General features: G+C 37.9%; 1 protein-coding gene across 1 annotated transcript in view; it reads right to left on the reverse strand.

The window, feature by feature from the left end:
- OCA2 (OCA2 melanosomal transmembrane protein) overlaps positions 1 to 14,247 on the reverse strand; it is a gene marked incomplete at both ends in the record, with an annotated part of 205,850 nt that overhangs the window by 179,031 nt on the left and 12,572 nt on the right. The window contains 2 exons of the mRNA XM_079544452.1: positions 3,364 to 3,552; positions 4,152 to 4,250. Of these exons, the coding sequence (XP_079400578.1) occupies positions 3,364 to 3,552; positions 4,152 to 4,250 (288 nt within the window). The remainder of the gene's footprint in view (positions 1 to 3,363; positions 3,553 to 4,151; positions 4,251 to 14,247) is intronic.

Consider the following 14,247-nt stretch of genomic DNA (forward strand, 5'->3'; position numbering starts at 1 on the left):
CCATGTCAGAGCATGGACAACATCACGCTACACAAGGGCATGGGAAGCCTTGTTGGCTATAAGGACTCTGTCCTCACTTCGCTGCCAGCCTTCTCTCATTGAATGACAGGGAGGTTATGCCCCTTAGAAAAGCTGAATGAAGGCTACAGAATGAGCTAGTGTTGAGACTTGGAGCAATCTCCCTTGGGTGGCTCCCAACAGATCCTTCGCCACTCTTTGACCTCTTCTTGGGCTTCAAAGGAGCACAGCCCTTTGCAGGAAGGTAGAACACAGGAAGATGGCACAACTGAGTGGAAAGGTCGAACTGCTGCATAGAGGGGTACTTTCGTGAATAAACTGCTTAAACCAGCCTTCTAGTAGGCATCCTGACATTCACTTTGAAGACAAGAACAGTCTTTAAGGATATCCTGGTCTTAAATATTGTCTCTTCAAATCAAGTATACTGTGTGAGCAACTCTAGAATGTTCTAGCAAATCTAGATTTTTTTTTCCATAGTACACATATGCCAGGAAACGGCCAGTTCTGGAGATACAATGCCATCAAATCTTCCAAAATGTCAGAGCTTACTGTTGAGTGGCCTAAACAAGAACAATTCTAAACTGAAATATTGAAACTTTATGTTTTCTAGTAAGAAATCTTAAGATTTATCATTTTTTAATCACCACGTTTTTTTTTTAAATCTTACCATAAAAGGCAATTCTTTAATTATTTTCTTGTTGCCCATCAAAATGTTGCACAGATGTCTTAATTTACAGAACTCTTTTTGCTTATTTGCCCTTATCTCACCTCTTCACTAATTGAAGACATTGATGTTCTTACCCCATTTTTTCCAAAAGTAAACATTCAAACATTGCTTTTCTGAGAGAATGACAAATGCAAGGCTTGATTTAAGCCTGATGACAAGCAAGAAGAAAAATATTTCACATTACTGGGATAATTAGTTGAGAAAGAAGCAGTGCAATAAATAACTCAATTGACAGATGCTTTAGAACAAAATATTAAAGTGAAGTAATCTGAAGACAGTCAGAAATAACTTTTAGTCACAGTGGAAGTAAGTCCCTAAATCAAGTTCACTGAGAAAAAACAACATCCCTTCCTCACTAGACTTCTCCAAAAAAAAAAAAAAAAAAAAAAAAAAAAGGAGAAAAAGATACAGTATCTGATGAAAAGACCATGCCACAGTCAAACCGCAACAGAGGGGCTACAACACCCTAGGAGATGCAAGTGGTAGCAATTATATGCAAACTTTGCACTGGGATAAACATCTATGGAAGGTTGGGGATGATAAAAAGTCAGCAAGGTAGCTTCCAGAAGCACCAGTTAGTCTTTCTTTACTGGAAATCAAGTTGAGGTGGGAGAGAGGATAATAAAGTTTTAAAAAAGAGGAATGACAACAAAAGCCATTATCAGCACCCCACAGCTGATAACTTCTTTCATTACTGTATGATTTATGGAAAACATTGCCATCTTAGTCATGCATCATCTATCCTATCTATCTACTCTCCCTATCTTCACATCACAGTTGTTTCAGTATTTTTGAGGGCTTGTTATGTTATGAATTACTAAAGCCCAGTCCACATTGGTTTAGTTTTAATGCGTTCAACATTTTCTGTTTGCACTTCCAAATTATCATTTCAAATAATAATAATTCAAATTGCTATTGAAAAAAAGAAACAGCAATAACTCATTTTTAACATAAAGGAGAAAACAAGAAGCATTAATTAAAACTTACAAATTCATAACCATTTGTCTGTGAATAACAGAAACTCATCTCAAGGAGTTGACAAGATGTGATAAAAAACAGCTTTTGGAAGTGGTTATTTTATTAAACATAGAATTTAGAAGCCTCTTTTCCTCCCTTCTGTTTGTTTTCATGGCATTTTGTATTAAGGAAGCAGCACTTTTAACATCTTATATTTGAGAAGTGATGAGTCTTTGACTCGTCTGTGTTTTCCAATCTGTCTCTTTCTGCTGCACTAATCTGGCACAGCGATGCAAGTACAAACTCTGTGCCAAACTCTCTACTGATATATGCCTCCAGCACAATCCTACCTGACTTTAGTTGAAAATGCATGAAATATAAATCTATGAAGGACTTCACTCCTTGTTTTGAACCAAATGTCTGATGTGCACATCAGGCAGTTTAGCTCCATTTATTATCTCTGTGGAGTTATGCTGATTTGCAACATCTAAGGAGCTGGCCCCAGATGTACAACCAGCACTATAGCAATGAAAACATTTCACAGAAAGTTCTGCCAGAGAAATACACTACCCCCATAAACATATACTATACTGGAAACAATTGATTCTACTCTCCTGCTCAATGCTTTTGTTCCATCAAATACAAGGAAAGCTACAGAGAGCATGAAGAAAGACGTCCTGCCAAATTTCTTCACATCTGCTCATATTGCACTAATTGCAGCCATTGAAATTCTCCTGCTCCATTTGTTCAGCAGCGTACAGGAGCGTGGCACTCCACACAATACCATATGCACAATGAAAGAAGGAAGACAATTGTGAAATGATGAGCTAAGACAACATACAGACTGCGAAAAGAGTCATAGACTTCTTGTCAGAAAAGGCTCCATGGATCAACATGTAGATAGGGGCATGAAGTGCTCGGGCTCCATGCAAACTGCAGAGTTATTAGCAATTCAAACCAGAACAAGAAGAAATGTTGAAAATCTAGAAGTGGCAGAGAGGGTTTGTACCTGAGACTAAAGGCTTTGCTAGCTATTATTCAGGTGAAAATATCCTGAGAACATTTGAATTTAAGCTCTTATTATATTGATATTTTTCAGTACATTAAAATATTTCAACTTCATCCCTGCCTAAATGAGGTGAAAGACTACTTTGAGATAAAGAGTGAAATATATTAATGTACTTAAAGACAAAAAAGTTCTTGGTTATATTTTGCATTGCATATTCATGAAAAGCTACTATGATGATTCCAGAAACACTGTTAGGTAAGTAGAAGACTGCTCATCTATTTTTCTATAAAAAGAGAGATATACATTTCAATTAAAGATAAATATTTCTTCAAAAAAACTGAAAAGTGAAAAACAAAACTGTGAAAAAGCCAAGAAGCTTTCAAAATATTGAAAGCAATAGAAACATTATTTAAATTCAGATTTAAAATAGATATCTTGATTAATGCTTTTAAGAGCAAAGAGCTATTGATCATTGGATAGAGGCTGTAATCAGTTTCATCAGGATTTATTTATAAGCTATCAATGGTAAAATATACCCTAAATATGGAGCGTTATATTATTCATTTGCAGAAAATATATCATTTTCTAGCCATGTATACTTTGAAACTGCTGAAACTTTAAAAAGTAAATAAAATAATGTTTGAATTCAGACCTCATCTTTGATAAATTGAACTTGACATGAAGGTTATCCAAGATTTCATATTTCTCAGAAGAAGCAGATCTAGACAAACTGGTCATTTCACTTCCCAGATGAAATCTCTGTTCAAATTCGGCAGAGCTGTTGTCCCATGAATCATCATCTGTGGTAAAATCTGGGTTATGAAGACCCATGCATGGCAACCTGTCACATATTTTCAGTAAAGAGAAAATAAAACAGTAGTTTATTTCAACAGATATGAGATGCAACTGATCTTACATATGCTTAAACTTCTCTGTAATAGATTTTAATGGAAAAAAATCATATAAAGATATTTATTCAGTAGAGACTGAGCTCCTCTTGATGGCACAACTAGATAGACAGAGAAGCAAAAGCCTTATGATGTTTAGGTGCACCTGAAAGAACGAGCATTTTGAAGCACCAGACAGACATGCCTCTGAATTTGATGTGTAATCCACAAGAATAAGAATCCATCTTATAGCTCTGCTGTGTCTTGAAATGCACCTAATGCAACACAATATGAAGAAAATGAGAGCAACCTGCAGTTGCTTATCCCAAGGTATCTCTAATCAACCTGACCTGCGACCTTACATCATTCCTTATCTCATTTATAGCCCCTTCTTTCCACTCAAACTACTTCAGAGTAATTCTCTGCTCACAACTTCTGACATCCACTTTATTTCCCATTAGGTTTGATGTCAGAATATAAGAAAGAACCATGCACAATTAAATAGAAGAGAGCTTAGGAAAAATGTATTTTGAGTAAAATGAAAGTAACTCACCCATTTTCCTCTGAGGAAACCTTCAGCAGCGGTGTCTTCTCTGTAAAGCAAGTGGTTCTTGACCTTGAGCTGAACAATTTGGAAAAATTGAAGTGGTATCTTTGGAGAGGGGAAAAAAAGAACTGTAAGTCTGTAGTACAATGATTCACTATGGTTCTACAGAGTAATTTGCTACACACACATCTAACTAGTTCAATGTTATGTAGGAATGGTTTTCTCTTAGCTTGAGGTTTTCACAAAGTTTGAACTAGTCACAGTAGCTACTCCCTTGTAGTCATGGTTGACTGCATGAGTGAAATTTACCTCATCCTAGAAGTGATGTCAAAAACAGTCATTGAAATTCTCTCCAAATGCCAGATGAGCAATAGATAAATAATTCACATTTAGATGTTTACATTTTACAAACCTAACTTCATAATGGAAGATTAAAACTAAAATATATTCCAACCCAATCCATTCTATGATTCTATATAACTTTGTGCATGCATACTACATAAAAGCATAAAATAAAGGATAATTTCTGCCATTTGGAACACGGACCAGAGAAACATACGATCTCTCCAGCAACTATGTCACCCCCTACATTAGGGAAGAAAGCTTTATCTGGTGCACAATTGTTTCCAAAAGACTCTGTCCAGTCTTTATCCTGGTGCTGCAGATAATTAAGTAAGATACAGAGATTAAGCTATATCTGGCCATATTGCAGCTTAACATATTTAATAAGTCTTTTGCTAATATATAAATCCAAAAGCTTAACAGTTGAAGAGAACCAAGAATGACATAGGGGGTTTAACTTTGGGCAGGCTTCTGAAAGAGTTGAAATAATTGAGACATTTAGAGCAGTTTCCAAGACCTGGCTTTTCCAGGGGCATTTCCTATTAAAATAAACATTATTTAGACGAACATAAATTCATCCAATTCATAATTGCAGGCCCTCACCACCAGAAAGTCCCAAAGAAATTTTCTAGACATGCAGTGAATATACAGATCTCATTACTTCTGGAGAGGCCTAGATGCAATGGTCACAAGAGCTGCAAGGAAACACAAAATGACTTTTGCTATTGCTGGACTGTGATCAGTCCAGAATAGGGCCACAGAAATTATTGGGGAACTGAAGTATCTCTCTTACGAGAAATGGCTAAGAGAGTTGGGACTGTTCAGCTGGAGGAGAGGAATCTCAGGAGAGATCTCATCAATGTCTATAAATACCTGAAGGAAGGTGCAAAGAGGCAAGCACTTCTATGTGGTACCCAGGGCCAGTACAAGAGGCACTGGGCAAACACTGGGACACAGGAGGATGCCTCTGAATACCAGAAGCATCCTGTGCTGTGTGGGTTACAGAGCAGTGGCACAGGCTGCCCAGAGGCTGTGGGGTCTCCTCCTTGGGGATCTCCAGCAGCCGCCTGGACATGGCACTGGGCACCCTGCTCCGGGTGGCCCTGCTGGAACAGAGACTGGCCAAATAGACACAGAGGGCCCTGCCAGGTTCAGCCATTCTGTGATCCTATCAACCTCCCATTAATGAATCATCTTGCTTGTTTAATTGTGTTACCAGTTCAGAAGTCATGCTAGGTGTGGAGAAGATGCATGTGATTATTTCAGCCAGGAGTGGCCACAGCCCTCATACAAGCTCTGCTTTAGGTATTGTATTTGCAGTCCCAATGAAAGAGAACATAGTGTTAGAGAGAGACTGAACTATCCAATGCCTCAGGTGAAATGCAAAACAGATTAGAATTCAGGTGCTACATTGCACTGACAGTTCATCTGTGAAGAGATGATTGCATGCTCCAAAGTTATTGAAGTGCTTCCTTTTATAAGTAGGAGAGCATAATTCACACAAAATGTCTAAGTGGACAAACTGATACTTTAAAGCAAGTGCTATTCTAGTCTTATCGTAGCCTTAGATGTGAAAGATTACTTAGAGCTTTCACAGAATGAAATCCATAAAGATAGTAAAAATACTACTATGACTTCAAGCATGTGTTCACTGAGTACTGCCTGTATGTTTCTGTTCAATCCTGGCAATCTGCTACCTTTGAAATCTGCATTCAAAGGTGGCACAGTTAATAAAAATTCTGATGATGGTCCTTGAACTTGCACATTCGGAAATTTAACTGATGCAAAGACTGATTGACTGATTCTGCTGCTAACACACACACACACACACAAAATAATAATGGTTCCAAAAAAAGTATAAATTATATACTGCTCTAATCTAACCTTGCATTATTCACGTCATTAAACATTACAAGCTTGTTTTTCTTCCTTTCCTCCTAGAATGTGTGCAAAATCTAAGAGCAGTAACCAGAAAACTTTCCATAAATGTTTCCATTTTCTGCTTCATTGTTGGAAGGTGATACCAACACTGCCTTGTGTTATCTATGTATATATGCATAAACATACACATACACAAGACAATCTTTATCCTCAAGAAACAGTGAGGGCAAAGGACAGTGTTCTGCCACCACAAACCCACTATATCCACTTCAGTGTTGAGGTATGTTAGGGGTGCAGAGTAGAGACTCCTCACACACAGATTCTCACATGGGTGAAAAGGAAAGCAGAAGGTGAAACAGCAGATCATGCTGTCTCTGTGTACACAGTTGCTTGGTAGTCACATACGAGTTTGGAAAAAAAATTCTGAAACTGCTTTTAACCCAGTAGGTTTCCACTACTGAGATGAAGTGCTGATAGCAGAATGGCTGAAGTAGCTATGAGACTCTGGTAAATTCAGAATTGGCAGTTTGTTCAGACAAACTTGAGTGAACTTGAAACTTTCAGTTTCAAGACACAATATTCTGCTCCTTGCCTGAGAGTGCATGGAAAGTATTCATTGCTACCATGAATGAGCGACCACTAGACAAACAGTGCTGAAGGGCAAAACAACTACAACCGTGGCAACCAGGAGACAACCAAGGCTTGGTGGAAGATAGTTGAAACAATTTAATCTGAAGTGAATCTTAGAATCATTAAGGTTGGAAAAGACCTCCAAGATTATCTAGACCAACTGTCCACGCACCATCAATATTGCCCACTAAACCATATCCTTAATACTACATTTACCCTTTCCTTAAACATCTGCAGGGACAGTGATGCCACCTCCCTGGACAGCATGTTCCAATACATCACCACTCTTTCTGAAAATAAATTCTTCCTAATACACAATCCAAAAAAATTCATAAACAGTTCAAAACATCACCTTCTTTCTTTTGCATATCTGTTATTCCCACTGGCTAGTGTGTCCCTTGCAATTAATTCTCAAATGGGACTATCGGTCTTCACAGGCTGACAAGAATGGCCAATACAGTAAAACTTGGAAGGTTCTTCAGATAAAGAGAAAACCATTAGTACAGGACAACATCAATTTGCAGAAAGTAAAAACGCATGGACAAGAATAAGCAGCAGGAAACAGCCAGGCTTGACAAAGCAAAAACAATTAGAGGAAAAGGAGGAGAGCTTCAAGATCCCCATGATTTGATTACTCTAATTAGAGTATGAGAGTAATATAAACAATAAAGCTAATTAGTTATAAAAGACTCTTGAATGCTGAAAGCACTAGGAAGAAAAGTTGGAAAAAAGATCATGAAAGAGTAGCACAGACTACAACAGTGACAGTCATCCCTGAATGGAAAGCCTAATGTGAGCACCCCTGTGTATCTCCCACACTTTCACGAAGACACTGAGGCAGGATTTGGTCATCAGCTTCAGATCTTTTGCAAGCAAAACCTAGGAATGCCCAGAGACCCTTTACTATTACAGAAGCAAGTCTGCAGTGCCTAAAAAGCTATCAGCATCATTCTCAGGACTCCTCAATCCTGCAAGCAGCTTTCAGTCATGACACTGTGTAAATGAGGAAAAAAAATCAGAGTGATGTATTTCAAAAGCTGTGCTCAGTCTATACTGATCAAAACAGCTGGAAACTTTGTTCATGCTTACTTACTAGTAAAATATATCTCTACCAATCAATTCAGCAACTTTACCAAGAAACTAATTACTAAGTCACCTGGCTAGTACAACATTACAGATTGGTCTGCTTCTAGGATTAAAAGACTGGTCTGAATTTATACTACTGTGATGAGATAGTAAACAGGGTACTAATTTTAATCTCACAATTCAGGGTCAGCAGTCATTAATATTTTAAACATCACATGAAAAGGTGTGAAATAATTGAATTTTTCATGTGTTTTTATATGCACATACAGATAGACCTTCATACAAAAAATAAACATTTATACCATACTTTCCTTCCAATAGGATGGGAAAAAAAACTGAAAAAGATAATTCTACAGAAACACTTTCATTCTTCTGAGTCACCATTCCATAAAATTAGAAAGCATTCAACCAACCAAAGTCTTGGAAAATGTATTTGATAAGGATTCTTTCAAAGACTCATAAAGCACCACTCGTACAGAAAGAAACAGGTAGAACTGATAGAAAAACAAGTAGTCCTGCTCACCCCCTTCCCCCCCCCTAGTCACAGGCGTGGTCACATTCCTTGTCACGTTTTTTCAGCTGGGCATGGTTTTTCTTTTTTTAATTAAATCTTTCAAACAGAAGATTGTTCTTAACCACTTATCTACTGCTGTGACAGCCTTGTATGCAGATTTTGGCTCTCTACACAGGAACGTGAGTTTCTTCTGCATTTTCTGAACTTCTTACTTGCAAAGTCATACCACTGCTAATCTTTCAAGCAATTACAATTGTTCCTGTCTCCATAGTAACCCAGAAGAGAAATTAGCATCACAGGAGGGCTGTCCATAACGCAGAAGATAGAGCAGTTTCCTCCAAATCATGAAAGTGTCTGTAGATGAAGCTACAGCTGTCTGACAGCAGCTGGAGAAGGATCCCATTTATACATTACAAAACATACGGATCTGAATACAAACCAAGTGCATTGCAGAAGCCCCCACAATCTGAACATATGCCACTGCTCCCAGGCATGAGCAAAGCTCACGCTTTTTGGTGGTAATTTGTACTTCATTACAGCTTCTCATTAGAGATGTGACCAATCTCCTACACTCATTCGGGAAGTTAAGGGAGAAGCAGGTTCCCCCAACCTCCAGGACATGCAGAAAGACACAAGGAGAGCAGAAGAGGAAATGAAGGGAAGTGAGACTCTCCAACTGTTCCCACTGATGGGATGACAACTCTTCAGACATTATGCAGAATCAGTGGCATATAAGCGCTACAAGTTCCACCAACAACCAGCTACCATGTTTCATTAACTGCAGATTATTGCTTCCAGTGTCTACAATGGACTCTGGATGAAGTCCACACAGAGAATTCCATTCCTGCCCTTGAACATCAGACCTGACCTAGACTATATGGACACTGACTTTTCAGGTTTTTCCTAACATGATTATGCATGCCCTTCTGAATGAAAGAAAAAAGAAGAGTTTGTATTAGGAACTATTGTTCAGCAATAAGCAACCTTTTAATCCCAAGTACTCCAAAAGAAGCAAGCATCCTACAGGAATCTTAGGGAAAAAAAAGATCACGCTCATCCTAGTTAGCTGGCAAAGACTTAAAATACTTGGTAGGTTTTGCTGGAGCCTATTATTTAGCCTCATATTGGAAAGATTAATCATGCCAACACAGTGCATTAAGTTTTCACTCTCTAAAATAAAAAGCATACATTTTAAACAATGGAAAATATGATGCCTCATCTGCCATATGCTAAGTTGTGCATGCAAGCGTTGGTAAAGGAGTTATTTCTATGACAACAGTAAGCAAAAATTCTCACTTAATAATTCTACAGAAAGGATTGGGTCAGAATTGAGGAACTGCACATGGAAGCATTGTCCATTGGACATCAAGAGTTTGGAATGTAAGTTATTGAAATATTAATTATATAAAACGTTAGAAGAAGAATTACATCAGGAAAAAAAAGAAGTGTTAGCATACTTCCCTGAATTAGTAGTCACTAAAAGCTTTGTAAGTGTGAAACTCCCTCTTAAACAAAAGTTCAGGTGTACTATAAAGCCAAGAGATTATAACAAAGCTAAGTTTCCTACATGAGGAGACCTAAATATGAGAGACAATTAGTCATGTAGGAGGTTAGTAACAACTGTAAGACATCAATTTATCATTTCTGCATTGTTATAGGCTAAAGACTAATTTGAGGAACACTGTCTTCTCTGATTGGAGAACATTTATCCTCACACCAAGTCATACGTACTGAACTAATTACTTTTATTATAAGTGTAAACAAGCATATCACGGAAATAAATAGAAAGACTCCTTTTTTTAATGGAAAAGAAAAACAAAACCGAAAAACAAAAAAGAAAAATACACAAAAGCAACCCCATACCAGCATTTGACCACATATTTAAATTAAAACATATTCTTCCAAAAGATTTGGTAGTTGTTAATACCAAATGAAATCCACTTTATTTCACAATATTTATGTGGTACAAACTGTGCAGACCAAAACCATAGCATTCAGCTTCTAAACATTAAGTGTAAACTAAACAGCTGTAAGCAAACATCCATCAACATCATTATATGCACACATAATATATATGCCCACACGTAGACACAGCCCTCCATCGTGGTTTGTCCTCAGTAGCAGTACATCATGGGGGAGCTGTTACGAGTACTCATCACAAATGAGGTATGGTCAACTGAGATTCTAATTGTCAAGGGAAGGATCAAAGACTCCACAGCTCACTTCTCTAAACAGGCTCCAGACATCTTCTGATGACTGTTTTATGTAGCTTCAACTAAATCAACAAATAACCTCTCAACCTTTTAAAAGCATGCACCATTAAGATGTCATAGAAATTTAGCAATGAAAGCATTACTTAATGCAGACTCATTTTCTCTTTGAATTTCCTAATTTTCTATAAAACAGGACTGTACAGGATTCCCCAGGGGACTGTGGCAGTGGCACTACCTGACAGAATGCAAGGGGCACAGCCAGCCGACATGTCTCACACTGAGAAGAAACTGCCATGCCAAGTCCCCAGGCAAATAAGCAACACACTTAAAAAACATGTAGTGAAATGTATGCTGAGCTAGACCCAGATATAAGTGGATCCCCTGTAGAGGGCATAAGCAGTGCACTGACTTCATACCCTTCTGCTGGATCGTGAGAGGTGGACGTGTCCCACAGGAGGATGTGACGGAGGTGGTTTCTCCTTTATTTGTTCAGTATTCAGCTATTTGAAGAATTAAGGCAATTTAAGTTCAGAAATAGCTTGGAAAACAGAATGTTTCCTGTGTTTCTTTTCTTTCTTTTTTTTTAAAATCAAATCAGCCTTTGTAGAGTTATTGTACTTCCCTGTAAAATGAAATTTTCACATACCTCCAGGACTTGTGAGTTCCTTTTCCTCAAGAATCTTTGCTGCCTCTGCCAGGCGAAATCTCCATCGACTTCAGGAGAGATTGACTGGGACCCCACTGCAGTGACTAAAGCTATAAGAAAATACTTAATCCTGAAGCTGCTCTGAAGCTCCTCTGACTCTACCTAAGAGGACTAAGCTCTTACTTTTCTGCTCCAATGCTATGGTGCCACAATGACTGTCTGCCTTACCAGAAGATAGTTGATGAGCCATCAGGGCTGTGACCTCCCTAACCAAGTCCCACCCCACAGCAACAGGTCAGGGAGCAGGGGTGTCTGGGACAGGGACAAGAGCCCTCCCAGAGCTTCATGACCACATAGCAGAGACACAGTGATGGAACAGATTCAAAAAGGCCACCCTTTAAAGGACAGGGGTTGTGCTTTTTCTCTATTATCTGCTTCAGCAAAGAAAATTGGAAAGAGGCAGCATGCAAAAACTGTGGATAGTCTGAAGAAAATACATTGCAAGAGCAAGTACTGCCAAAACAGTTTAACTGTTAGAGACTGCCAGCAAGCTGCAAATTTGAAATAGGCAGCAGTAGCCAGGATTGGTAGTGGTCCAAATTCAAAAAACCCTATTCCTTCACAGATTACACAGATAACCTGCTAAGGGTTATTATTCTCAAGTAGTGAGGGACATGCAGAGAAATGAATCCATTACAATTGATCAGCGTCTCTTCAAGCATGGCTGTGCTTGTCATACTTCAGCATGTACTGACAGACTGGCTCTTAAATGCCAACTTTTCTCTTTGGCAGTCACCACAGGATTTTAAATTAGCCAACTCTGACGCAAACAGAATTTATGACAAATAATGCACAGGGGGGTAAAACGGCATGGTTTTTCATAGTGCATGAGGCAATTCCAAGACTCTGGAAAGTTAAGGAAGTGGTCTCAACTTGAGACTACGTTATGTTTTAATTTCCTATCTGACCAGAGCCTCTTAAAGATGCAATCTTGGGAACTGGGATAACAGAAACCTGAGCAGAAAGACAGGTCAGAGAAGAACCTGGATGATGTGATCACCTCACAGCAGCAATATGATGTTATACACTCAAAGGTCTGGAGAAAAGTATGTTCAAGAAAGAAGACTCTCTGCAAGATTGGATTAATTTAAGGATGATACAAGAAAAGGATGTACTTATAAGAGGAAGACAACTGAGTACTCAAAATAAGGGAATACTTTCCTACAGAAGGATGAAACAGGATTATTTTGATATGGCTTTAATTAACCGAAGCAATACACTGACAAACTGCCACACGTAATCAATTTTATCCTTGCATACTTTAAATTTTGATTAATAAGTTATTCACCCCAGCTTTGGAGATTGAAAAGAGTAATTAGTAAGTTATATTTAAAGATGAAATCAAAAAGAGGTTATTGTTCTTCTTTTATAAAACTTTTCTTTACAAATTACTGTTCCACATGTTTTATTTCAGGAATTTGGAGTAACATTATTTATACCTGCAACCTCTAAAGAAACAAAAGTAATTTGTCATGAAAAACAAAGTACTTTCATTGTTTAGAGTGGGGGAAAGAAAAAGAAAAAAGAAAAAAAAAAAAAGGAAAATAAATTACGGATGCGGGGAAAAAAAAAACCAAAACTCATTAACAACATGAAAGAAACTGTGTTTGGCTTCTTTTCCTGGAGAGCTGTTAGAGAGAGGAAGCAAATGCAAGCAGCACAATACCCTACAGCTTAAAAAATTCAAACTCTCCTCAAATTATGCTTTATTTTCCATGCTGGATCTCAACTACTGTAAGCTTGCTGGGAATTTTATTTTGTCTTTTGGCAAATATACAAAGGCATCTCTGAAAGTAACGCCTCCTGTTTTATGATGTTGGCCCACAAGATCAAAGGTGGATGTAGATGGTTTGGCAGTAGAAGATGAACCTTCCCACCAATATCCATTACGTTTTGTTGTCATGCAACAGATGGCAGCAGAGGGGCAGTCTGACAGAATGGAGTCTGATGAGGAAGTGCGGATGAAAGAAAGATGTGTCTCTGAATTTGTCCATGATGGAAAAATATGGCACCCATTGACATCTGTTGATGTTTGCTGAAAATTAACGGAGACCAAACAGTGGATATGAGCACAGTGAGGTGGAAGGTGGTGAAACTCTGAAAGAGTGGGTCACCTCCACTTGTGCAGATTTTTTACAAGCTGGCACACAGGCTCTTGTTCACCACTGGCAAAAATACATAGCTGATGGAGATGATTATTTTGAAAAATAGTGTTTTGTAGCTGAGAATTTGCTCTATCAGCGTTATTGCTTTCTTTTTATCTGTTACAGTTTTCATGAAAATAAATAGGAAACACTAACAGAGAGACCTACATAAAATGAAACAAGGCAAGTTCAAGAGCTTAGCCTCATATCTGGTAAATAATCAGGTTCTCATAATGCCTCGCACCATAACTAGGACAACTAATTTGGACTTTACCTAGATTCTGATCTCTGATTCTGGATCCACAAAAAATGCTGAAGTTCTCTCCACAGCTAGGACAAGAGACAATATTCAGAGGAGGCAGAGAAAAAAAACAGCAGGAAAATTTAAAGATTAAAAAATAATTTGTACAAGTGATGTAGTTATTATATACTGAAATAATACTATTAAGTTGATTAGATAATGGGATTTTTTTCAGTATAATTTAAGTCCTTCAATTATATTTTTTCATTATTTTAGTTATAATGAAAGTATTAAAATTTCCTTTTTAGACTATGTCTAAGTGTAAAACAGTGAAGGTATTCACAC

Source organism: Tetrao urogallus (assembly GCF_951394365.1).
Source record: "Tetrao urogallus genome assembly, chromosome: 1".
NCBI lineage: Eukaryota > Metazoa > Chordata > Aves > Galliformes > Phasianidae > Tetrao > Tetrao urogallus.